The sequence below is a fragment of the Calidris pugnax genome, unplaced genomic scaffold (assembly GCF_001431845.1).
Source record: "Calidris pugnax isolate Ruff unplaced genomic scaffold, ASM143184v1 scaffold144, whole genome shotgun sequence".
Lineage (NCBI taxonomy): Eukaryota > Metazoa > Chordata > Aves > Charadriiformes > Scolopacidae > Calidris > Calidris pugnax.
In genome coordinates this window covers 326211-351071 of record NW_015090911.1, presented here as the reverse complement: position 1 = coordinate 351071, position 24861 = coordinate 326211, and the positions used below count along the sequence as shown (strand labels likewise).

The following is a 24861-nucleotide window of genomic DNA, read 5'->3' as shown; positions in this document are numbered from 1 at the left end:
GCACACACAGAGAAACAAAAGAAATTGTTTCCATTTCCCACCTAAAAGCATAAATATCTTTTAGAATTGTACTATTTCCTTTATAAAATCTAAACACCTATAAGGAAATTGTTTCCAAGAAATGTGTTATTTCTCCCTTTAAAACAGACTTCTTTGTCCCAGCAGTCTGACACTTTTTTTTTTAACCTTCCGTATTGAATATTCAGTTGCCTTTCATCCATCTCTGTATCTTGGGTTTGCCACTCAGTTCTCCTTTTCTTTGCCAGTGCTCCTTATTCCAAGCACTCTCCCAGCACAGCGCCATCAATATTTTGTGAATATACACTCCTGCACACACTGATTCCAAATACAGCAAGCATAAATACTCCATATTTGCACATATATCGTTAGGAGACTTTTAGGACGTTATCACGTCAAACCATATTAAAGTGACATTTTTAAGGCTGACATTCCATTTTCTCTAAGCTTGTTTTGAGTAGACATTTAGTAGAAACCTCACCCCATTCAGGATTTTAATCAAGAGAGAAAATTAAGAAAAAGTTAAGTCTGCTATCTAGGAAAAAGATCTATTAGGCCTTGTCTGGACTAGAGAAATGTATTCTTCTAAGAATCAATTTAGTCTTTGCAATGCATTTGTAAAATGTCACACGTTCACACACAGAAAGCATTGCAGATACTGTTAAAACTAGTTTCATTAACTCTAAATGCTATTTCAGTCAGGCTGCATTAATGCTGGCTAAGTTAAAGGTTCGCTGGCATTGTAGCTCATGCTGATCAAACTCCGTACCCATCACTTTCCCTGCCGTATACTCGTGGCCCTTTGAAATCTGCCTAACTTCACAGCTTCCAAGAACTCTGCCAAAAATCTGTGGGATGGGTACCCAAACCACAATGCCTTTCACAAAGCACAAACGAGGACACAGCAAACTTGTGACAGCCTGGAAGGCTTATCAGCAGTGGGCACTGCAGAGCTTAATTTGTTGAGTGAGAAACAATTCAAATTCCTAGCCTAGAGAAAAGCTTACAGCTATGGCAAAGCCTTCAAATTGGAATGAAAACTTGAAATTTGGGTTATCTGGGCAAAGAACTAGAAGCCAGAGAGAAAGGCAGGCTGGTGGGAAAAGTACTCTCGTACTCTGTTGGGAAAGAACAGAATGCCTAAAGATCTCTTTTCAGGTCTGTTTTTCTAACATAACACCGACCTTTTGTCCAAACCACTTTTCCACCAGAAAAGTAAAAAAAACCCAACCTGCTCAAACTTAAGAAAATCCTCTCTATTTTAAAGAAGAGGAAAATTTCATTTTGCATCGGGTGTTCAGTTGCTTGCTGAGATTTTGTATCATCAAATACAGAAGTTGTCATGTTTCGCTCATTGTAAAAAAAGTCATTATAAATGGCACTAGCTGAAAGACTAAAAGGATGACTGACTTTCGGTACTGACATACCATGTATGTTGCAATAAAAGACTGACACACTTTTTAGAAAAATAAATAGATCACTTCCATTATGTCAGAGCACAATCATCAGGACAGCAGGATCACAACACGTGTATCTCACTGTGTTATGAAAGAACATAAAACCAAAACATGGCATCACAAAAAGTCTTCAAATTTGTTTGAAACATTTTAGTGGAACCAAATTGAATTTCAAAGTATTAACATTCCCTGCAAAATAGAAATTTAAAATATTGATCAGCTCTACATGAAGAAATATTCACCTGCCTTTTATTTCCATTGGCTGCTCAAGAAGTAATATTACATAAGCAAAAAGTCTAACAGAACAGTTTTCTAATCCTGACATATGAAATAGCTGAAAGTCAAAGAATACAATCTATAATATACTAGAAGTTGTTTTCTTTTCCAGTCAGGATGTATCATAATACAATGTTAGGATCAATTAACAACAATTTCCTAGCACTGCACCAAGACTTTCTAACCACTATAAATTCTGCTGTAATTTTTGCGCATAGCAGTTTATTTCACTAAAACGTTGTTGGTTCAAGACCATAAAAACTGCAGGAAACTCCTTCAATCAAAATTTGTTTTCTAGCATAGCTAAGTTTTCAAAGACTCCTAATGCATCGTTTTTGGAGTAAGGCACACAGCATCCAACACTCCGCATGATAAAACTATAGCAAAATTGACATTGTGGCAATGGAGGCTACATCTCTATTAAAACTTACAGAACAAGGAGCCAACTGAGTTTTGAATAAAAGATAAAGCATCACATGGTTATATGAGGAGTCTCATGTCTGTCAGCAAGTCTGTTCCCAGTTGACCAGGGCTCTGACAGATGATTCAGTATGCAAGCTCATTACAGAGTCTGTCCACACTCCGTACCCTTCGTATGGGAGTTTTGTCAGGCCAATGAAAACAACCAGACAAACATTTTGCGGTGCAACACCATCCTGTGTATCTGTTTTATTAATGTGCATCCAATGCAGCTTAACTTATGAAAATGTTAGAGTGAATTACTCTCCTGTTATCATAGACTAAACTTGGCACCAGGCCTGATATTACAATTGATTCTCAAATTGGCTTTGTAAATATGAAACTCTTATCTTCACAGCCCTTAAAAAAATAAAAAGTGTAATGATGACGATAGTTCTGATGTGAAAGTTTGCAACCATGGAAGAACTACTCCCTATTATCCACCAATCCAAACAAACTCTAGAAGCCTTACTCTGCTTGAGATAAAATTGAGATCCAGGAACCCAAATCCCAAAGGGGAACGCGCTTTAACAACTGCTAGGGGAAATATGCCTAATACTAATAGACTAGTACTAACTCACAGTTTCTCAATTCTTTGCATATTCAACACTGTGTGATTGACAAAAACAGGAGAGCAGCAGGAAAGATGCAATACTGTGTGTACATACATCGATTTATAGTTGCGTCTCCTCAGCAGAGAACGATTCACAGAATGGTAGAGGCTGGAAGGAATCTTCCAAGATCATCGAGTCCAGCCCCAGATTCACAGAATCTTCTAGGTTGGAAGGGACCTTAAAGATCATCTTGTCCAACCGTCAACCTAACTGACAAAAATAGACACCCGCACAACAAACAAGGAGCATCATCACTAAACCATACCTCCCAGCACTACATCAACCCGTCTTTTGAACACCTCCAGGGATGGGGCCTCAACCACCTCCCTGGGCAGCCCATTCCAATGCCTGATAACCCTCTCAGTGAAAAAATTTTTCCTAATATCCAGCCTGAACCTCCCCTGGCGTAACTTGAGGCCATTTCCTCTCGTCCTGCTCCCTGTGACTTGAGAAAAGAGACCGGCCCGCCCCTCTCTACACCTGCTACACCTGCTACCTCTCTACACATGCTGCCCTCATGATGTGCATTGTGACTGGTTACTGCACTTCTTTCTGGACACCTCTACGTTACAGACACAAAATGCATCTCTGAACTCATTGACTGCAGGACCATCCATAGCATTGGATCATAGACACGTCTGGGATCAAGGCGGGCAAAGCAAACAGTACAAAGGGAAGGAATGACCAAATCAGTCTCCAACCCATCTCTCCTACCAGTTCAGCACAGCTTAGACTGCAGAGATAGTAAATGGATCATGGCTTATCCTTATTAACAGGGATATCAGAAAGTCCCAAAGATAAACGTCCAGAGGCATGATGTTGACAGAAAATCTCGAGTAGAAACTCCAAAAGCTCACCATTAGTAAACGTCCAGAGGCATGATGTTGACAGAAAGTCTTGAGTAGAAACTCCAAAAAGTCACCATTAGTTCTCTTCATGTGACATAACAGCATAACTGCAGTCCACAAGTGAGAGGACTGCTTAGCCTCAGTCATGTAGTTGCCCAAAGAAACTCTAGCAAATCCTGTGCAGAACTCCTCCTGTAGGCTTCACTACAAGATTTGACAGGAAAAGTCATTACATTGCTTCAAAAAAGTCTCTTGTAACTTCCTGACCGTTCCTACAACCATATTTCTCCCAACTAAGAGCTGCCTTCACTCCAGTGACAAGCAGCCAACTCTAATACATTAGAAGCTAAATTCCAAAATATAAAAAACATAGGTGACACAAATATACTGATTTACTCATCTGCCTTACTGAATCAACCTATAGCAAATACACAACGCAACCCTTTCAAACACACACCTAGCATTAAAATATAGATCCACATTAGGAACTACGCTTCAAAGAAAGTTAGACTAATTATTTTCCAGGAAAATTCAGAGAATATGCCTACTATACATCCTGTCTTCCTGAATAGAAACCTCCTTTCCTAGGGAATGAAGTTACCTATCATCTAGTAAGCAGATCCAAAGAGCGAAGAAGAGTTTTCACTTTTTGTATAATCTCTTCTTCATGAGTCTTATAAATATAAACTTCTGGTAGATTACTAATTTTCCGTAAGTCTCCAGATTTTACAAGTTATATTAAAATAAAAATCTTGACACTGAAAGAAAAAGAAAGTAGAAGAAAACCTTAAGCAATGCAGTATTACAAAAAGAGAAGAGAATGAACCACTCGTTATTACAGCCCACAAACACATTTTGGTTTGCTTTTGAGGCCAAAAGATTTACGAGACAAAATACCACTGATTCAGCATGCCCACACTAATTTTATGTCAAAACCGTGAACTACAAAGCAAAGCTTCTGCGGTGCAAGAGTTACTCATATTTTATCTATTTTGAAGAAGCAGCAGAAAATAATGACTCTCAATAAGATATAAATTGCAGAAATTTCCTTTCATATGTTTTTTATGAAATATTAGCTAAGAATCTATTTTACTGTCTACAAACAAACATGCCAATGGAAAAGGGCTGCAAATAATCCCCAAGAGGGACAGATGTAGACAAAGACTGAGCCCAAGTAAACATCCAAGGACAGCATTTAGCAACTTTGAATTAATAACCAATTCTGTTGTATTTTCTTTCAGAATGGTTTCACCCACATGTTTATTTCCTCACTCATAGTGAAAAAAACTCGCAACATGAAAATCAAGTATATGGCTCACTAGATGCATTAAATGAAATACAAACCTATTGCAGATCGTGATCCAAAACTTCTGACTACTTTATCACTGGTATTTAAAAGCAAAAAATCATGATGCTGGAGAGTAAATCCTGACCTGGTCGTAGGCAGCACTATTAACATATTTGAGACACCAGTAGTGACACAGCTAATGCAGATCCAGCTACATGACGCTTTTTCCTCTCCAAATTTAAAGCATTCGCAACAGCCCAATGTCCTTGAACAACTAACAAAAGAACACCTGCAGTAGGGTCCCACATCTTCCCTGTCTGATGATAAAGCAAAACTGAACAGGATTCCTAATGAGAAGAACTGACAAGACACTGTTGCCGTGGTGGAAGTCAAGAGGCCCATTTAAAGTCACATCATAATTTGTCTGCTCAGTCACCTCCGTTACTTAAAAACACCAACCTTTAATCATATCATATACGTGCATTGAAGTTTGACCTTCCAAGACTTTCCGTAACACCAACCAGAAGTTTGACTATCTAGCTTTGCAAAGATGAACTTTATCAAGACAACTTCCACATACAAGACAAAACCAAACAAATACCAATTAGTACGCATTACTGTTCAGACTTTGCTAACCTCCCTGACCTCTCAGTCATACAATTCTTCCTAACTTCGTACCATTTCACCAAGATTCCCAGCCTGTTCTAACACAGAAGCCATGCAGTTCCCATCGTTCATACAACACGCATCCAAGTGAAAGAGAAACTTCTCTCACCTTGTCCTCTCTCCACCCTTTGTGACATGGGATGTCTACTGCTCTAATCCCTTATCCATAAACATTAAACAGAAGGAAGATCTATTTAAGCAAAACATCGGCACAAGAACAAGTATGTTTAAGCTAGCTGTGACTGGCTTGGAAATTAAAAGGTGTCCAAATAAAAGTGGAGATTTTTTTAAAAAAATGATCCTTCAAAAAACAGTCCAGTGGAGAGAAGTAACAGGCGAACCAAGGCTTTATGAACACAAATATGTTTAGAGGATTCTTTGAGAAAGCCGGAAGGTTCCTGATGGTCATCTGTCCCATGCACATGAGCCAGGAGAACCTCCAATGCATTCACTGTTCAGTCAGAACAATACGATTATATAGATCTTAAATTCTTTGGACTGTCCTGTGGCTGTTTCCAGAAAGAGGAGTGTAATACACAACATGAACCTTGCCAACATGAGACAAGTTCAATATAAATAGTTTGTTAAAATCAACTAAGATTCACAGGCTGTGCACAGATCCCTGTACTTCACAGCAGATGTACCTAAGGCAGTGAACCAAGGTGACTTTCTGGGGAAACGAAGAAGTTCTTCAGGTAACCAAATCTAGTCTCATACTATCAGAGATAGTACCGTGCAATCCTTTCCACGATCAAACTCTGTCCAGAAGGCAAGTGTGTATTACTTGCTCCCATAACTTCTCTCTGCAGGTAATTAGAAACTTCTTTCTAATTATTAATTTCCCTCTATTCATAGGACAAATTTATTCAGTAGATTTATTGGCTGGTTGAAGCAAAGAGCATTGACAAGTTGAATATATGGTTATTTTCAATTGAAACAGATCAGCAAGGACTCACAGAACTTGTCCAATTACCTGAAGGGACAGCTGGACATTAGGAGCTGTGCTCACTTGTCTTATCCTCGACTGCAAAGAGATGATGAGTAACACCTTTAAAAGCGTCTAAGGATCTTTCATCAACGTGGCTAACAGTATTTATAGCTATCAAAAACTTCTCCCTGAAGATAACGTAATATGAAGAAATCCACGCAAGCATCTGAGCAGTATAACTGAAAGATTTCACGTACTATGAAGGCTGCTAAGTGCTTTGCTTGCATTTTTACATAATTACAAAAGTTGTACTCTCTGAAGAAACTACATGAAAGCAACACCCCCTTACTTCAGTATCCTGTTCCCTGGATGTAAACAAAATTAGACCTGCCAATTATTGTGACCACAGTACATTTTCTTTAACACTTTTTTTTTTTTTTCCATTTTGGAACATGAGCCACATTCTACTCCTTCTCTTGATGCTTCATAAACAATTTCAAGGTGTCATAGCTTAATACGCACAAACCTGCTGAAAACAATGTCTGCAAGAGGATTACTAAATGTCCAAATTGCACTGAAAAACTTCATTTAGAGGACTTCAGGAAACAGCAAGGTGCCACTTTACTGTCAAATTCCAAGCTGAGTTTACAGAACTACTGTGTTGGGGGAAAAAAAAAAATAAATTTTACTAACAAGGGCTTAAAATATGCAGAAGTCAAATGACAAACCTTCACAATGGCATTTTGAGATTTCCAAACAGTAACATTAAGTAGTTCAGATGGCAAATATGTGGCTTCATTTATCAAAACATGTGCCAATCAACCAGAAATGAAACTGTACAGGGATAATAAGAAGCCTGGCTGACTGCAAACTGCTCAAAGACACATTGCTATATCAATCACATTTTAACCTGGCTGGTAGATGAATCCAGAAGCAATAGTCTTGGCCTGGCAATTAAATTTAAGCATAATCATCATCTGGCAGGCTTAAAACCATAGTTTAGGATGCCGTCACAGCATGTAGAGTATTCCCTTGCTGCACCTGCACTGGCACCAGGCAAGAGACAGTCACCACAAACAAGGCTACTTTTTGATTTCCTGGTTCCTTCAGCCAGGAGGGTTTGAGAAAGTTTTGATAGGCACGATTGTTTTATTCCATTTTATTCTTGATACTTGGGATACACATCCTTCAGCTGGATCATTTTTAAATCACTTCAGTACTTAAACTGTCACACTTGATGCATAATCTGACACCACAGAGTCATAGTTTGAATATTTCAGTTCTATTACTTTTAATTCTGTACCACTTAATCATATTTTATTTAAAGGTAAAATGTTAATCTTCTGATGTTAGAAATCATCACACTTTAACTTTTTATGGCCGCATATTAAAATAAGGATACTTGCCAATTACCTAGAGCCTTCTTTTCAGGATTCAAATGAAAAGTTGACAAGAGGTCAGCTCAGAATCTCTGCAGTACAACAGTCTGCTCAGTGTACCAGAGGTGCTCTCTTTAAATTTCCCAGTATTTCACAGCTGAAATTAGCACATCTCACTACTTGCTACCCCACTTTGAAGCATCCTATTTTAATCCCAAGTAAAAGGTTTACCAAAAAGCACCTTGCTCCAAATTGTTTTGTATGAACTCGTTGCATGCACTATCGCAAGCTCAAAACTGTAACAGAAATATTTCAAAAAGCCAATGATTCTCTCTGAGATAATGAAAGCAAATTTTTTTTTGTTGTTTTAATATTGCTTCTTCTTGTGACTTAAAATATAGCGCTACACATGCCACCAGAATGAGGTCTTAGACTGCAAGCATTTCTCAACAGGGATTTTTGTCTCTATACTTGTCTGCAAAGCAAGTAGCAAATTGTTAATCATCTATAATTAAAGACACCATAAGCCCAGAACCCATCAGAGTATATCTCCAGTTTGTTCACGTGGTCCTTTATGCATAAAATATGCCCTTTCATTTCAGTCCCAGTACCTTTTTCCATTTGGGTGCCTCCTTCAAATCTTCTTCTACAAGATGCCCAAGAAGAAAGCCATTTTTAACATTTATTTTTATGTATAAAACATAATGAAAATGATAAATCTGTGAGATACTTCTCATTCTTTTGCTTGACACTAATGTTCTTGGTTTTATTTAAGATTTTCAGATATGCAATGTTTGTTTTGCTCAAGGCTGAGGGTGACTGTGAAATGCCATACCTAAGCAAGGTGCATACACTTAACCTTTCATGTCACACAAAGGCCAGCAAGCAGTACCCCAAATTTTGAAATAGCTAAGTAGGAGAGAAGACAACAGAGTTGCCCAATGTCACATATGGTAAGTCAGCAAAAGCACAGAACTGAGCTGGGGATTAACTGGGTTTCCATGGTCATTCACATGGGTCATGTCTAGCTCGTGGGCAAAGTACTATACATCATGACATTTATATTTTCCTGTGACTGCAGCTGTATACTGCAGGGTGCACTCATCTGCTCGACCTCCGGCACTCTACTGTAGGTAAGTCATCCTAAGAAAGTTCATACAGAACATGATGCAATATAATAATTTCATTTTTACATGGAAGAAAAGCAGTGAGGTTTTGGTGGTGGTGCTGCTGATTTTATTTATTTATTTTTATTCCGTCATTTCCACATTCAGAACTGCAATTACTGGCACTATCTCCTAGGTTTTTGATGCTCTGCTTCCAGTGTTAACTTCTGTACAAGTATCAAAGGTCTTACACAGATATAAAGAATCAAAGCAGCACTGATCATACAACCACCACCATCTCCACTTAGTTAGCTAGGGCTCATATACTTCTGCCTATTTTTTTTCTTTGTAATTTTGCCATCTATTTTAAATATAAAACTAAAAACATGACAGTGTACAATTCCAAATGCACTACTGCTGACAAACACCAAGTCTAGTAGCTCAAACTGCTCTCTTCCTGAACCTTCTCTACAGCGATATCTGCTGCCAGAAAAGCCAGTCCATGGACCACTGCCTGGATAGACAACTTGCTATATAAGGCTCCATGCCTTACACATAAGGCAATCTCAAGGTTACAATCTTTATTTTAACACATCATTAACTTGAATTTTAGGAGACTCTTCCTCCTTCATGCGGAGGATAGTCTCCCACCCTTCGTAAAGAAGGTATCTGTTACAACATTTGGAAGTGACTACTAGGGGTGAAAGCTAAGTTTCATTTCTTATAGATTCTTTAGAATGAAACAAACTATATCTAAAAAGTGCAGATATGCTTTTTTATTTCTTTTGCTGTTCAGGGGAGGGGGGGGGAGGGAAAAGCATCTCTGATTTGTATATTAAAGCGCAAGCATCTGTCCTACTGATGATATTCTAGGGAAGCACATTAGCATAAAATTTAACGATGTCAAATAAGTGGATGTGAAATAGGGACTGCGTAAAGACACTATTTCCAAGCCTGACAGAAACATCACTGTTTAGAAATGCAAATGAAACCATTATGTTCAATAATTATATGAAAATATGAACAGTTCAGCATGTTTTCCAGCCCTGATGGCGGTTAATGGGATGTACGCTTATGTAAATAACTACTATTAAAGCTAATGCTGAAAAAAACTAATAAATTCATACTAAAGCAACTGATTTAGTACGCTTTTAAACCCCAGCAGTGCTCACTTATTAGAAAGGAGTGCATTCTTATGTTTAGAACTCATTACTGTTACAAGTCACTGCAACTCCATCAATTACCATGCATTAATGAAAATGGGACACATACAAAAAAAATTATTGGCTCTCAGCAGTTTTCTTTAAAGACAAAATATAGGGGTATTACCATCATGGGGCCTTGAGGGGAACTTATCAGCAACATAATATTTATTACTTCAACTGTACTCCCTGTGCTATAGCCCTGGGGTATTTTTTGTCCCAAGAAGGGGCTAACCTTTATGTAAAACTCTTGACATATATGCAATGAAAGTGACCATACTGCCATCAGTAAAAGCTTACCATTTCCACAATTAAAAATACATTTAAATAAACATATACAAACTAGAGTGCAAACTGAAAAATGCAGATGTGCAATGAAAAACTACAATTCCTGAAACTAGAGCAAGGTGGTGTAATACGAATAGAATTAAAGATAAAAGGTACAGATGGAAGTCTTCTATGAAGTTCTTGTATCGGGATAAATTCCATCCAGTTTTACACTTACACTTTTAATGACCTCCTAGAAAGCCATGGATTTAAGACTTCAAAGATGCTGTTCATCCCTCTTCGCATGTTTTCTCCAATTCCTCCGCATTACTTGAAAAATTCTTAGCCCTGGTTAACCATCAGAATCGATAGAGGAAACAAAACCAGCACAGTGCTGTTATAGCAATGAATCCCTACAGAAATTAAAAACTGAGATTTATTTAATGTCTATAGCTCTACAACCAACCCGCTTTCATTTTCTAAGTGGTCTCTGAAAATTAGATATTCGGGTAACATCCACTAGATTCTAAGAAGTTTAGCAAGGCTGAAAATGCCTTTATGCTAATTTGCATTCAGCTTTATTTTCAAATTAAGGATAGGTTTGAACAACCTTACAAGAGACTATGGACAAAGAACTGATGCCAAGTGAAGAAGATTCACAAAGGACAGTTACCTGCCCGGTCTCAGCTGCTGCAAATCTTCTGTCCAAGATGGCACCCTGCTACTGGAAGTCACAGCACAGGCTCACAAACCATCTGGCTACAAAAGCATCATTAATAAGAACTACGAAACCCCATATCAATAGGAAGGAGGAAATAAATAGTTCAAGTTTTCATCATGCATGAACAGTCACGAAGTACATATAGCCCAACGTCCACTATAACAGCCAATGTTAAATTAATGCTACATTTAATTACAATGCACTCTCCATAGCATAAGGCAAAAATAAAGGCTAGTGACGGCTGGAAAAAATTACAATCTATAAGCAGGTAGCAGAACTAGGCTTTCAGAGGGCCTGCAGCTGACAGCACACACCAGCAAACACGCACATGATGACACTCACTGTGACAAATATTTGATGGGGGAGCAGCGGAAGAAAAAAATACAAAACTGTCTGATTGCTTTCACTAAATCTCTGTTGAAAGAAAGGTATGAAGTGTTTTGCTATGTAGACCATTAAAACTATTTCATGAGCGAAGGCCACTCTAAGGTTAAAAACAGTAAGACAAATTTGCTACTGATTAATAATAAAGCCATTCATTTTATTCTTCAAATCTAAAGTAATTACAAGCCAGAGCATGGCAAATGGATTTAGCAGAAGCCATTACGTCAGAAGAATCCTTTAAAGAAGAACAGTAATTTAAAAGACTAAACTGAATAATGAACTCTCCTGAACAACAGTTATTATGAGATTGATTTATTGAAAGTGTATTTAATCATGCAAGAAATGTTTAAACTTTCCAAAATAGTTCAGGAAGACAGAGAAACCAATAGCAGAGTCAGCCCAACGTCCTTATTATCGTTGAGAAGCTGAAGCAGATGGAGAATTCATTTAGTTTGGAAGGATAAAGTACATCAATTTCTCTGAATCCACATTTCTAGTCAATTTGTTACAGTACCAGCTTCAACAATTAATGATCTCATTTTCCCATTTGTGCCTCCTTTTAAGAGATCTCAGTCTTTGTTTCCGAATAAGCCAAATGTCATAAAGGAAAATTTAACTCAAAAAAACATCACTTTGAAAGCTCACATGCCTGGAGCCCAATGTTGCAGCAATAGCCACAAAAGCAGGGGCTAAATTCAGTCAGGTAGGTAGCCTGGGCAGTTTAAGTGCCTGAAAAAAGAAAGATCTGCCTTCCACCTGAGACACAGCCCTTCTCACCAGCCTGACTTCTACAGAGAAATACCTTTTACCTGGCCTACTTCAGGGTTTTTCATTGTGCTAACTGATGTTGATACATGAGACTTCCATGGCTGAAGCTACATTTCTGATGACAGGTCTCTCCCTTTAAGTTCAGAGAGGGGCAGCTCATCACCATACCCAGTTCTGAGACCCACACCACGTAGTCAGTATAGATAATATCGTGTCTGTGCTTAAGATACCACTCATCCTCCAGAGCTAGAAGACAGGCTGTATGCGAAGCGTATACCTACCAGCAGACATCAACAACCTGGCAGAGCAGAACTCCAGCTTTGTAGCCAGACTGCAGCTCAGAATCATCAAATCTCTAGTGCCAGGAACAGATCACCACAGCATAAAAACCGTCAGGAAACAGAGGAGATGCAAGAACGCTACTAGCCCTCAACGCTCACCTCAGTGGGCTTCCAAAATACTATGCCAGAGCTGCTGGGTGGGAAAGTCTTCTCCTCTTCAGTCAGGGACACGCAGCACATCATCACGCCACACTTTACAGTATAAATTACAAAGCATCTCTCCTTCTCTTATTAGAATCATAGAATTGTCTAGGTTGGAAGGGACCTTTGAGATCATCTAGTCCAAACATCAACCTAACTGATAAAAAACCATCCCTGAACCATGTCACTAAGGACTATCCCACAGATACACTTCTGTATTGACAGTGCCATCTCACAAACAATCCTACACCACTGAGTGTGAAATTTTAGGGCAAAAAGCCTACTTAGCTCATATCCTCCAGAGGCTGATGCTGAGTGTTTAGATGCTGCCTGTTGATTCTGGATAATTTCTTAACATGGGCAGCGTGGCTCGCTTGTTCTCTAAGGCACTAGCTAGGATTAAACATAGAAAGCTGAGCTTTAAATGAATCTCCAGTCATTGATCCATTTGAACACTCAACATTACAATATGTTTCACCTTGTTTTAGTTTAGAAGTTCATGAAAAATTCAAAGTATCTTATTTACCCAATACTCCTTGACTGATTCTTCTACATTTAAGAAGTTCTTAAATACATACATTATTTAACCAATACTGCTGTTACAGAATAGCATATAAATATTCAGGGACTTTTTCATAAGCTCAGCTTTTATTCAATAGACCATAATGGTTGCTTAGAAACATTTACTAGTAGGAGACCTATAATAACAGTACGGGAAACACCTTGCATAAAATGGAAGAAAGGAGCAGAATACTATTTTTTCATTCTCCTCACATGCCTTCAAACAAATGATGGTGCACAAAAAGATACATAGTATGCATTCAGATATGAAAAATAGGAAGGGGAAAATGCAAAACAATAAGCTGAGGGAGCCAAGTTGAGAAACAGAAGAAAAATTATGATGGTCATTCCAAACCCTCAGTTCGTAACTTCTCAGAAACTATACTACCAGGAATTACACTGCAGAAACTATAGCAAAAGCAAAAAATCACCCTTAGACTTTGCTACAGTTAAACTCTAAAATTGTTTCTGACTATTAAATAAATAACCTGACTTTCAAAAGCAGTAGGCATGAGTGTCCTGCAAACAGCAATTTTTTCTCTCCACCGAAATTTTCTTCTTTCCTTTTATTATTTTGGTGGGAGAGGGGCAGTCACAAGACAGGGATCCAGCTTTCATATACATAGATATATATACATACTTAACTATACTGTTAATTTCCATACCCCATTTCTCCGTGACACTGTGTTGTTGCTGTGAATTCAGATTAACTGTCCTTTGGCAAACAGCAGCCCTGGGGAGGCGCACACACATACATCTGTTAAGCAGGACACCAGGACCACGCACTCAAAGTATGTTACCAAAGGCTTTCTATGCAAAACTTTGTGTTTTGTTTCTTCACCTACAATGACAACTTGGTGGGTCAGACCGAAAAAGAAACGGAAACAGAAGAAGTGCCTACTTCTCTCCCCATTTTCAGAAAAGCAAATTCAACACTATCAAGAAAAGTAAGTACAGAACAAACCAGTAAATTCTCTTCTCTGATACCTGCTTTTCTATTGTCTTGTTCTTTGGCCTTCAGCAACTACTTTTTTTCTGAAAAATAATACTAATTCTGCATTAACACAGAGAAATACGAAAAAGAGAAAATATGTAAACAGTACTAATTTATGAGAATATGTAAAATAATGTAATAAACAGTATATGGCAAAACTAAGAGCATTTTATTAAAGACTCTAGATAATTTTTATAAGAGGCCCATTATTCTTCCAGCAAATTAATATTCTAGGTCTCACTAACAATATCAGCAAATGAACTGTTTTAGTTAAATTAATATTCATGTTAAATGCATGCAAAATCAACTAATTAAGTAGTCCTAAGTTACAATATTAAGGACACATGTAAACAGAGTCTCTGATCATTTTTAAGACTAGAAAAGTAAATCATATGGGATTTGTTGTATCAACTTGGCTGGGTCTTCAAATCAACAGATCATTTTCAGCCAGAAAATAATTCCAACAAAAAGCTTAAGTAATCAGGTACATTTTAAATATAAATCTAAACAGTAGTTTAGTAGGGCTAGTGAGTTTACATTTACAAAGAGAAAAAAATATGTTTGTAATAAGCAGAATCTCTTCTGCCCTTTACCTTGCTATTCTTTGTCTCCCAAATGATAATTTCAGCATACCTTGGAATTCAATACCCAATTGTTTTAAAAAAAAATTTTAAGAAGTTCCCTCTTCCCCAATTAATAAACCTTCACAGAAATGTTAAAACTGTTTTTGCTTCTTCATTTATGCAACACTACCAAATTTAGATGAAAACAATCCTTAATGGTGATAACAAGAAAAGCTAAAGACCATAACATAATTTCTTTGGGCTCTGAAATAACAGTAGTATTTGTTTCTTAATAATCTCATTATTATAATTTCTTTCCTAAGACATCTAGATGACAGTACTGGGGCATGTTACAGAAGATATTTTCCTGTTTCTTAAATTAAATCATATTTGGGACCTAAATTAATAATAGGTGCTTGCAAATATGCCAGAAAAAAAAGGAAAGCCAGAAGCTTTACCCTTAACAGCTCCCAGCAGAAGTGGAAGAAGGGGCAGCACAAGTAGCCAAAAGAGCATAACATGGTGCACGTTGCTCATTCCTTATTCTGAAAACGCAAATGAAACAACAAAAAAAAAGAACATTGAACTTGCAAGTCAAATACTGCAAGGGCAACACCAGACGTTAGATTGCCACATTTAGAAGCACAGTTCAGTCACCTGGTATGTATCCATCATGATCTGGGAACACAGAAGCAAAGAGGAGACAAATACTAAGAGCAGATGCTGAGGAAGACACGAAGGCAGGTTAAACATAGTGAGCCTTCTCATGTGAGCTTAGTCCCAAATTCTCTTTCAAAGTTTGGAGGGTGCTAGAATACACTAAAGAGATACATCCCTGCTTTCAGCAGCTGTCTTACAATCCTCTGACTGATCCCAAATACCTTTGAACTCAGATACAGGCTTTACTACTTTTACATCAGCCATGCCCAACCCAACCTCCTTTTCCGAGTCCTTCCTTCCAGCCAAGTTCTGGTTCTCACTTGCCCAGTACAGCCTCCACTTATGTATTCTCCTCTACCTCCTGCTTGATATTCCCTTTCAGAAGATTAATTTTTTCCACCACTTTCTCATCCTCATAGCTGTAAGATGCTCTCACCATGGAGGGCATCAAAAGAAGGGGAGCTCCTGTTACTGGATTTTCCCTTTTGGCCCAGCTGTGCTCATTTTAGTAAGAAAGGCAAAAGGTGTCATCACAGCATGCACACCTTACACCACTAAGCCTCACATCTGCAAAGAAGAGCAGCACTAGAACTTTTTAGAAAAAAAAAAGCTACAAGAGTTTATTATAGACAAAATACAGTTTTGATCCTCTTTTGGTTCTGGAACTGGTTGAAACACTCGATCAAGTGTTTCTTCTTCCTTTTGAAAAAGGTCAGTTTCGAGTGGGCACGCCCTGTGAAAAGCTAAGCCAAAATATCTACTTTTAACAAAATTATAAGTTAATACGACAAGTCTAATGATACTGCTTTAGGGAAAAGGAGTAGACCAGATGACTACTTGAAATCCCTAATTTTCCTTAATTCTGTGATAATAAGTATTTGGCAACCCTGACAACAGGCTGTCCTACTTATGATTCACAGCGTGCTCATCAGAGTTGTCCTCCATTAACTGCAGGCCCTAGTAAAAACTACTCAAATTCCAAAGTTTCAACTACAATGGAAGGATAGAATTTACTTTTAAGTTGGCATGAAATTTTAGTTGTTGTTCCCTACCCAGACAGCACTGACCAATTCCAAAGCAAATGTAAGCTTAGGCTGCAGACAGACACTGTTTTTTCAATACCTTTAAGTTACTCAAGGCTTTGCAGTGAGATCACTGCCTGCCACCTGCTCCCCAAAAGCTTTTCTCATGGTTCATCAGCAATGAATTCAAACGGATGGGTCCAGACAGCTTCTCGAAAATAAAATAAAATAAAATCAACCACAACAAAAAGGAAAACCTGCCTTTAAAGGAGGGATTTCAAACACACAAAATGTATCTTTGCTGCAAGACTCCTAACAAGAAAAATAACCAAAGCCGAACAACAAAATACCTGTACCTGAAGAAAATCCACACTGCCTGTGCTATTCAAATTAAAGCTTTACCAAGTTGAAATTACACTTCACTGTATAGCTGCAGTTATATCAGAAGTACCAATTTATTATTGTGGGGTAATTTTAAATACTGGGCTAGATAAAGTAATTTCATAGAGAATAAATTAGCTTTGGGAGAAGAAAGAAAGAAAAAAGGTAAATAAAATTCATTTTACCAGACTTGAAGTTTTTTTCTTACAGTATTATATCTCTGATATCTTATTTGTAACTAAACTCTGTATGTATCAGAGAACTTGAAAAATATCAAGTTGCTGTACTTGAAAATAGCCAGAATCTGTATTCAACTTTGGGAAGTCATTTCTACCATTTCTTGCCTCTGCAACAAGCTTTAGGATGAAAAAAAATTAACTGATCAGAGGTATATTGAGGATCTTGAATCATTCATGTATGATAGGTAAGTACTGCAGTAGTTAAAATTATATTGTTTTAAATTATAACCTTGTTTTATATTTCTAGGTTTCACAGAGTTTTATGAAGTGTAAAATTGCATGCATTAACCTTCTGTCTACCAGACTTCTGAAAAAGTATTCATGCTTGCGCAATCTATTTCTAGTAAAAAAAAAAAGAAAACAACAAAAAACCCCAAGCAAGCATGCCTCCTTCCCAGTAACCAAATAAACCTCAGATGAATTACTGAAAGATTTCTGTACATAAAATTAAAAAATATTCATCAAGAACATACATCCTACCCACATTCATAAGCTGACTGAATACACAAGACATAATATACAACAAAATACTAACTTCAGTGAAATCAATGTAAAAGAGTTTTAGTTACATCCAATGGCAGATTTAATATTTTCCAGGAATTGTTCCATGCTGGGCTAAGCTTGTTGATGTGTATATTATTTAGTACAAACAGGCCAAATTCTTTCTATCAATACATGCGCCACTGTGCTACAAGGGATCTTCTGGGTGATCAAGGGTAATCCCCTGCTGACAGAGACAACATTTCACTGAATTCCTTCCATAAGCCAATTCCTTTCATAAGCTCCATCATAAAAAAGCTTTTTTTTTTTTTTAAGCCTTCCAGTGCTAAACTGTGAAATATGATCACTTGAATTTTGCAGAATTCTCCTCTAACAGTTTGTGGACTGTTTATCTTCATTTATTTCTGTTCCAACACTGGGCTATAGCTTGAACACTGATTTTTGACTCACCATTGCCTCTCCCTCCCTCTATTCACCTTACCACCATCTCAACCTACTTCTATATGGCCAGTCACGATCCATAAGCATAGTCACACACACAGACATTTCAACCATTTCTTATAAAACAGCTTCTCCAGGACCCTCATCAGCTTAAGTAACCCTTCTCCACAACTTCTTTCACTAACTTCATTTTTCACTTAAACAAGCGATGACTCAGGACTGAAAATGGTATCGCACGCTAGATTTCATCAACACTTTTTAAAACAGCATTAGTATCCTCCCTATTTGAAATACAGCTCCTGATGAATCACATACTATTTCCTTTTCTAGTAGTTGCAAGCACCGTCTCTTCCAATATCCCACTGTAGTCAATCTTCTGAGGAACTTAACGAGAAAGCCTCAACATCAAAGATTTGGAAGAGAGATAAACAAGATAATTTTGTGAAGGTCTATCACACCACATTGAAGGAATATTGTAATTCCTGAAACGTTGACTTTTCATGTGATATTCAAGGACTGGAACTAAACATATGCAGCTTAACAGAAATGGAAGTCACAGCCTGCAAGAAAAGAGAATCAGCTAACTTTACATAAAACCCAACCAAACAAAAATTACATCAAAAAAGTCTGAACTGGCTAAACCTCTTAGTACGCACATACAGTTTATATGCCTTCAGCGTAAATTGTCTTTCAATGGACATGGAGAGCAAGCACCAAAATACCATGCAAGTTTTAGACCTCAATTACAACAACCTAACAGGATTAAGAAAAAAAAAAAATAAATCTTTAACCATATTTTAATGCATAAATTCCTTATTGTCGTTTTTAGTTGACAAATATCTATTTCATAGCAAAACAACATCATAGGAACAGCTGGATGGCAGTTTTAAGCTCAAATGAACCAGCGTCACATGCTGACAAGTCATCTCTCTGATTGCTTTTGAATGGCAGCACATGCAGATTTATTCTCTGCCATAAATTAGAACAATTATTTCTCTGTAGTTCACTTTTTATTTCAGACAGTGAGCCCCTGCACATATTTTTAAAGGATATCTTCCCTTTCCTTGATGATAAGTTCATTCTGCTCCTCTAGCTGTCTGATCTTCTTCTCAAATGACTCCTGTTCAGCTTTCAGCCGTTCTTCTGTCACCTCCTTTTCTTCACTTACCCTGAAAAGAATTTGAGAGAAATAAAATATATGCCCATAACCACAGTGCCTGACTTCCAACTCCTCCGCTTTCCAGGTAAATGGATATCACCCTCTCCACCCTTAAACAGGTTAGTTCTTCATAATGTTTATTTTATTATACTACATTGGAAGATGCATACGACTTTATGCAATACATCATTTTTTCAAAGACGCCAGTCTCAGTAGAGTACATGCACATTAATGGGCAGCATAGAACAACAAAGTAAGGACCTGAACCCACAATTAGATTTGTGCAGTCTGACTCCCTGCAGCCATAATGAAGACACACTGGGATCCTTACAAGCCTAGGGCATGTAGACAGAAAACTCAAATTGGAGAGCTTAGCTGTTGAGACAGGAAGGAAATTGAAAAACTTTTCTGTTTCTTAATCTATAAACTAATCCTCCTTTCGCATTTACTGGTCAAATAGAAGTCCAGGAAAGGAATCATTTTTCTTGTTAGTTTTCTCCAAACAAAACAGTTTGTCCTCTTCTGGGGATTTTAAAATATCAAACTGCAGGAGTAAATTTTCCTTTCTGTCCAGGCCACGGCACCCTGTATCTTGCTGCTCAGTGTAAATAATTGGATCAAGATTAAAAGATGACAATGTGAGAAAGGTTTACAATGATCATTTATTCTTCACCTCAAGAGCAGGCTGTAAAAACAATTATTCTGGTATCACGTAGGCAAGAAGACTGTTATGCACAGATGATCCTGTAACTATGGTAAAAAACACGGCTTAGAAATCATGGTTCTATAAAAACTCTACAAAAATATTAAGTAATGAGCTTAGACTAATAAATATTACTGCTCTGCACTTAGGCAGTTTCTGTTGCTGAAGGCTCTTAAAGTTCAGTCTTTTATGATGATGAAACAGCTGCTACACCACAGGTGACAGGAAACCAAAGCAGTACAACTTTTAAAGAAGTTAAAATTTAAGTTTTCTAAGTGGAACAATCCTATAGGAAGAGGAGAGGGGGGAAAAATATTAAAAAAAAAAAAATATAGGCATTGGAATAAGCCTTCCACTCATACCATCAGACTCGTTGACATTCTTAACAGAGAACTTCATTCAGGCACTGAGTCATCCATTTTCCCTTAAAAGGGAAGAGATTTGCTTTGAGATTCCAGTGGAGAAGCCACGAATACCACAATTGGGTCACACTCCTAGGGTGAACTATAGGCAGATAGTATTCCCCTACTCTAACATCAGCCACTGTCCTTCCCACAACAGCTCAAGCAGACTGCATGAAGTTGAAAATAATTAATAATACTGAAACTCACACCTTTTCCCTACAAACCTGGAGGGAATAAAATAACATATAGCATATAATCAAATGTTTGAAAGTGTGGAACAGAGTATTAATTGGAAAGTTTCAAAATTACACCAAAAAAAGAGAGATGAATATAGCCTAAAAACATTCCACTATTCACATGTCCATTTACAATCCTGTCCCTGGGAGTGTTCATCAACTCATTCCTATGCCCTCAACCCTCCACTTAAAGGCTGTCAGAAGGGGTGTGCACAGACCAGAAAATAAACAGTGGGGAAAAAAACAACCAACCTGTATTAACTATGGATCTATCCCAACACCTATGTGCTCCTTAGTTAAGCAGGCAACAAATGTTTGAAAACCATCTACCATACATCCTTGTTTCCCATTGAATTACAGCTACAGTACACATGCCACTGGCTGCAGACCCAGGCTTTTTCATGTAACCTCAGAGAAGACAATTCAGTTTGTCTTCTCTGAATATAGAGCAATCAGGTGACTACAGTATATATGACCTTCCTTCACTCAATCAGTGAAAGGTACCAGAATGCTTCTTTTTTCTTAGGGTGAAAAAAAAAATAAGAGAACCAAGAATAAAAACCATCCATTAGACAATGAAGGCAGCAATGGCCATGCAGATGAAAGACAGGTAGGGAACAGGAACAGAGTTAAAAAAAAGATCAGAAAGGAAAAAGAGAGGACATGTATCATCTCCAGGGCACTATATAAGGAAAGCAGTTTGCTTACTAACTGCAGGAGTTAGAAACTCCATTAGAAAATGGTTGGGTACAACCGAAACACTAGGCTATGCCAGCACCTAAGAATATTAAAATGAAACAAGAGCATAAGAAAACAAGGTAAGAAAGAACAGAGCTCTAGAAAACTTAGACTAAACCTAGCAGGTTTAGCCATCTCTGGATTCTGTGATTTGCTGCTTGTATCAGTCAGCATCACATTCACGTGCTGTATTTGTATTTAACACAGATCACAGCAAGCTGTCATACTCCCAGACACATGAATACATTGTGCAACATATCTTATGCAGTAAATGACTGAGAACAGTAAGTGATCTTAGAAGAAATGTGGCAGTATGTGTTTATGTATCACAAAGCAGGAGACAGCCCATAAAGGGCATGCGAGATATAGAAGACAGTTACTCACAGGAGGTGGCAAAAGGAAGTTAGAGGAAAGGAATACAAGAATGTCATCAGATTATGCTGGATTTATGTCACATCCTATATATAGCTCAGTGAGATTTTTTTTTATATACTTATTCTTTGCCTTCTGGCAGTAAAGAACAGATGATTTTTAGCAGAACTACGTAGGACTTCACTAATGCCAAACAGAAACATTACAAGGCTCATAATGCTTCTCAATAGGATTTTCACCCATTTTTCATCTGCTCAAAGTCAAAAAAGGGCAGCGAAAGAATGAAGGTACCGCAACTATAAAGGGCACAACTGCTCCGTTGGGCAACGTGGTGTCCAGCTCCGTTATTGCTGTTTCCAGGAACAAACAGAGGACTTGACAGCTGAGACCAAAGATGACAGATCAGTAGAACTATCCCTGCTGTTCAGTGTCCACTACATTCTCTTGCATACAATCTACATTCACCTATCTTGTGTCATAGGATATACACCATCCTTGTTTAAGATTTGTTTTAAATTCAACACTTCAAAACTTATATAAGTCTAGATGCATCTGAAGATTTTAATTTTATTTTACAGAAGACTCTATAGCAAAAGAAAAACTCATAATGCAGATATATTGACAATAAAACCTCCTAGGACATCAGCCTTATTGTGGTGACCTCCCAAGTCCATTGCTAATACTAGCAGTTCTGACCATCTGATCTGAAGAAGAAATTGATCAACAAGTTCTCTGATGACACTGACTCATTCCACCGAGTAAGCAGGATTGATGCTCTCCAGGTGGAATTTTTGAAGCACTTCACAGGTTCAACAGCACTTCAAGTTTTATTTGTCTAATGAAAAAGTGGCACGCAAGAGAGCAATGATAATACTTACATCAACACTACACTAGGGACAAAGCTCAAAAGAGCTGATGGCACTTACATTTTTTGCAAAAGAAGAGCTGAAAAAGCAAATTAGAAACAGTGTTTTCTATTTTAAAAAAATATGTTAGGAAAAAAATTAAGCTTTTACCAAGAGCAATCTGAGCGCATTAAGAACTGTGGCAGAGCAAGTTCAGACAGAAGACAAAATAAACAAAAAGCAGAAATGCAGACACTGGAAACTTCAATGATTGGTCCTATACTCATTAGGAACATTTATCTTTTAGGGAACACTCACCTGATCATAGTCTGCCAACTAGCTAGCAAAGACAAAAATATTTTGATGACCATTCTCAAAAAACACAAGTTTTAAATTTCAAGCCAAGAATGCCATGTGGAACAGGCAAGACCACAAGGGAGGAAAAATGGAGCAAGGATCAAGATAAGGGCATCATGCAGAGCCCAGTACACACAGAAATCATGGAATGAAATCAGGTATTCCAAGTGAAAGATGCACTCCAAAAAGATGAAACAAGAAGTTTTCATGCCAGAGCTGATCGCAACACGCCTCTGGCAGAACTGAGCAAAGTGACTTTTAATACCAGCACTGCAGGAACTGAAAATGGTAGCATTTTTTTATCTAAGGACACTGTTCACAAATCTGATACATTTTACTCAAGTATCCTGGGCAGTTTGTATAAATTAAAAAAAACAACAAAAAACTCCAATGATCCCAAAATGTAATTGAAATTGCCGCATAATGGATAAATTTTATGATATGCAACTTGCAAAATACAAAACTAGATCTCACAGCATGAATTTACAGCTACAAATGACTTTTTAAGCACAAAAGGTAAGTGTGATTGGTGATACAATAATCCTAGGCGTGCTTTACCTATCAACAAGAAGTAATTTCCAGACAAGCTTAGGGATATCTCATTTGCAGTCTCACTGCCTGACCAATTAAGAGAACTGCAGCACAATATTGTTCCTAAAGTAGCACATCAAAAAAAAAAAAAAAAAAAAAAAAAAAAAAAAAAAAAAAAAAAAAAAAAAAGAAAAGAAGAAAAGATCTTGACATTGAAGCTAAAGCCAGGTAACAATTTTGTTAAATATGAGATAGTGTAACCCAGGAGGGAAGGCAACACAAGAGGCCAAAAGATGCAGATTTGTAACAGGGGCTTCTAGAGACAAGTTGTCCTTCAAAGATCCTAAGTGCAGGAAGAAAAACACTTAAACAGCAGATATATATTACAATAGTTTTACTGTCCTCCTTTGTAATGGTTTCTAGTTCTGTAACCAAATTAACCTTCTGTTTTGATTCCCATTACCACCTTTTGTTGGAAAACTTCAATTTTAGTTGGTCAATTTCACCTTCGTATCAGGAAAAAAGTCCACATAGAGCAATGCCAGTAGAAAAGACTAGCATCCCAGACTGTCAGCACCGTAGAAAGGGTTTAGGAATCCGAGGTCTTGGGAAGCAGGAAACAATTTCTCAATGAGGGCAAAGGGCTGTCTGAAGGCTGTTTTACTACCTGTCAGGTACAAGTCATTCTGGGCATGCCAGTGGTCTTTGCCCGGAAGAGACTAATCTGATAGCAAAAACCATCTTGTATCTCATTTGAAAAGGGCAATCACTCCCTCCCTTGGGTGGATAAGGGCATTACAATACCTTTCTCCCTAAATTGCTATCACAGATTTGTTTGCAAAGACTACAGGGAGACAGTTTTCTCCATGTTTATCTTATCTAAAGAAAGAAAGAATACAAGCAGTTAGATACCAATTCTCACCACTAAGAACAAAAATTAAACTTTCATGAACAAATCTACATCACATCATCAATGCCTCTGTTCATTCAAAAGCACACTGCCTACGTGAACTGTGCGGGCAGGGAAGAAGTATTTATGACATACACAGTATTATGGAGCTACATCAGTTAGGAGCACGGTGAATGCCTGCAAGCACACACTCGCTTACTCTTTCTGCAAAGGAAGTTATGACCCTTTCCATTCAGCAAAATGCCAAAAAAGAAAGAGCTCTCAGGATCCGCATATCACTTAAAGTATTTCCCCTTGGAATACCTCATAACGACTCTTGGTTTGGTGTCTAGCAAGTCCTGAATGCTCAACAGCCAACTGTTTAGCATCACCTCCAGAGAG

At 37.7% G+C, this 24861-nt stretch overlaps 1 protein-coding gene across 5 annotated transcripts in view; it reads right to left on the bottom strand.

Moving 5' to 3' along the window:
* Window positions 1-24861, bottom strand: part of KIAA1328 (KIAA1328 ortholog) — a 179758-nt gene that overhangs the window by 140834 nt on the left and 14063 nt on the right. For all 5 annotated transcript variants that reach the window (XM_014949408.1, XM_014949406.1, XM_014949410.1 and 2 more), the window contains one exon: window positions 19279-19394. In XM_014949408.1, coding sequence (XP_014804894.1) covers window positions 19279-19394 — 116 coding nt within the window. The remainder of the gene's footprint in view (window positions 1-19278; window positions 19395-24861) is intronic.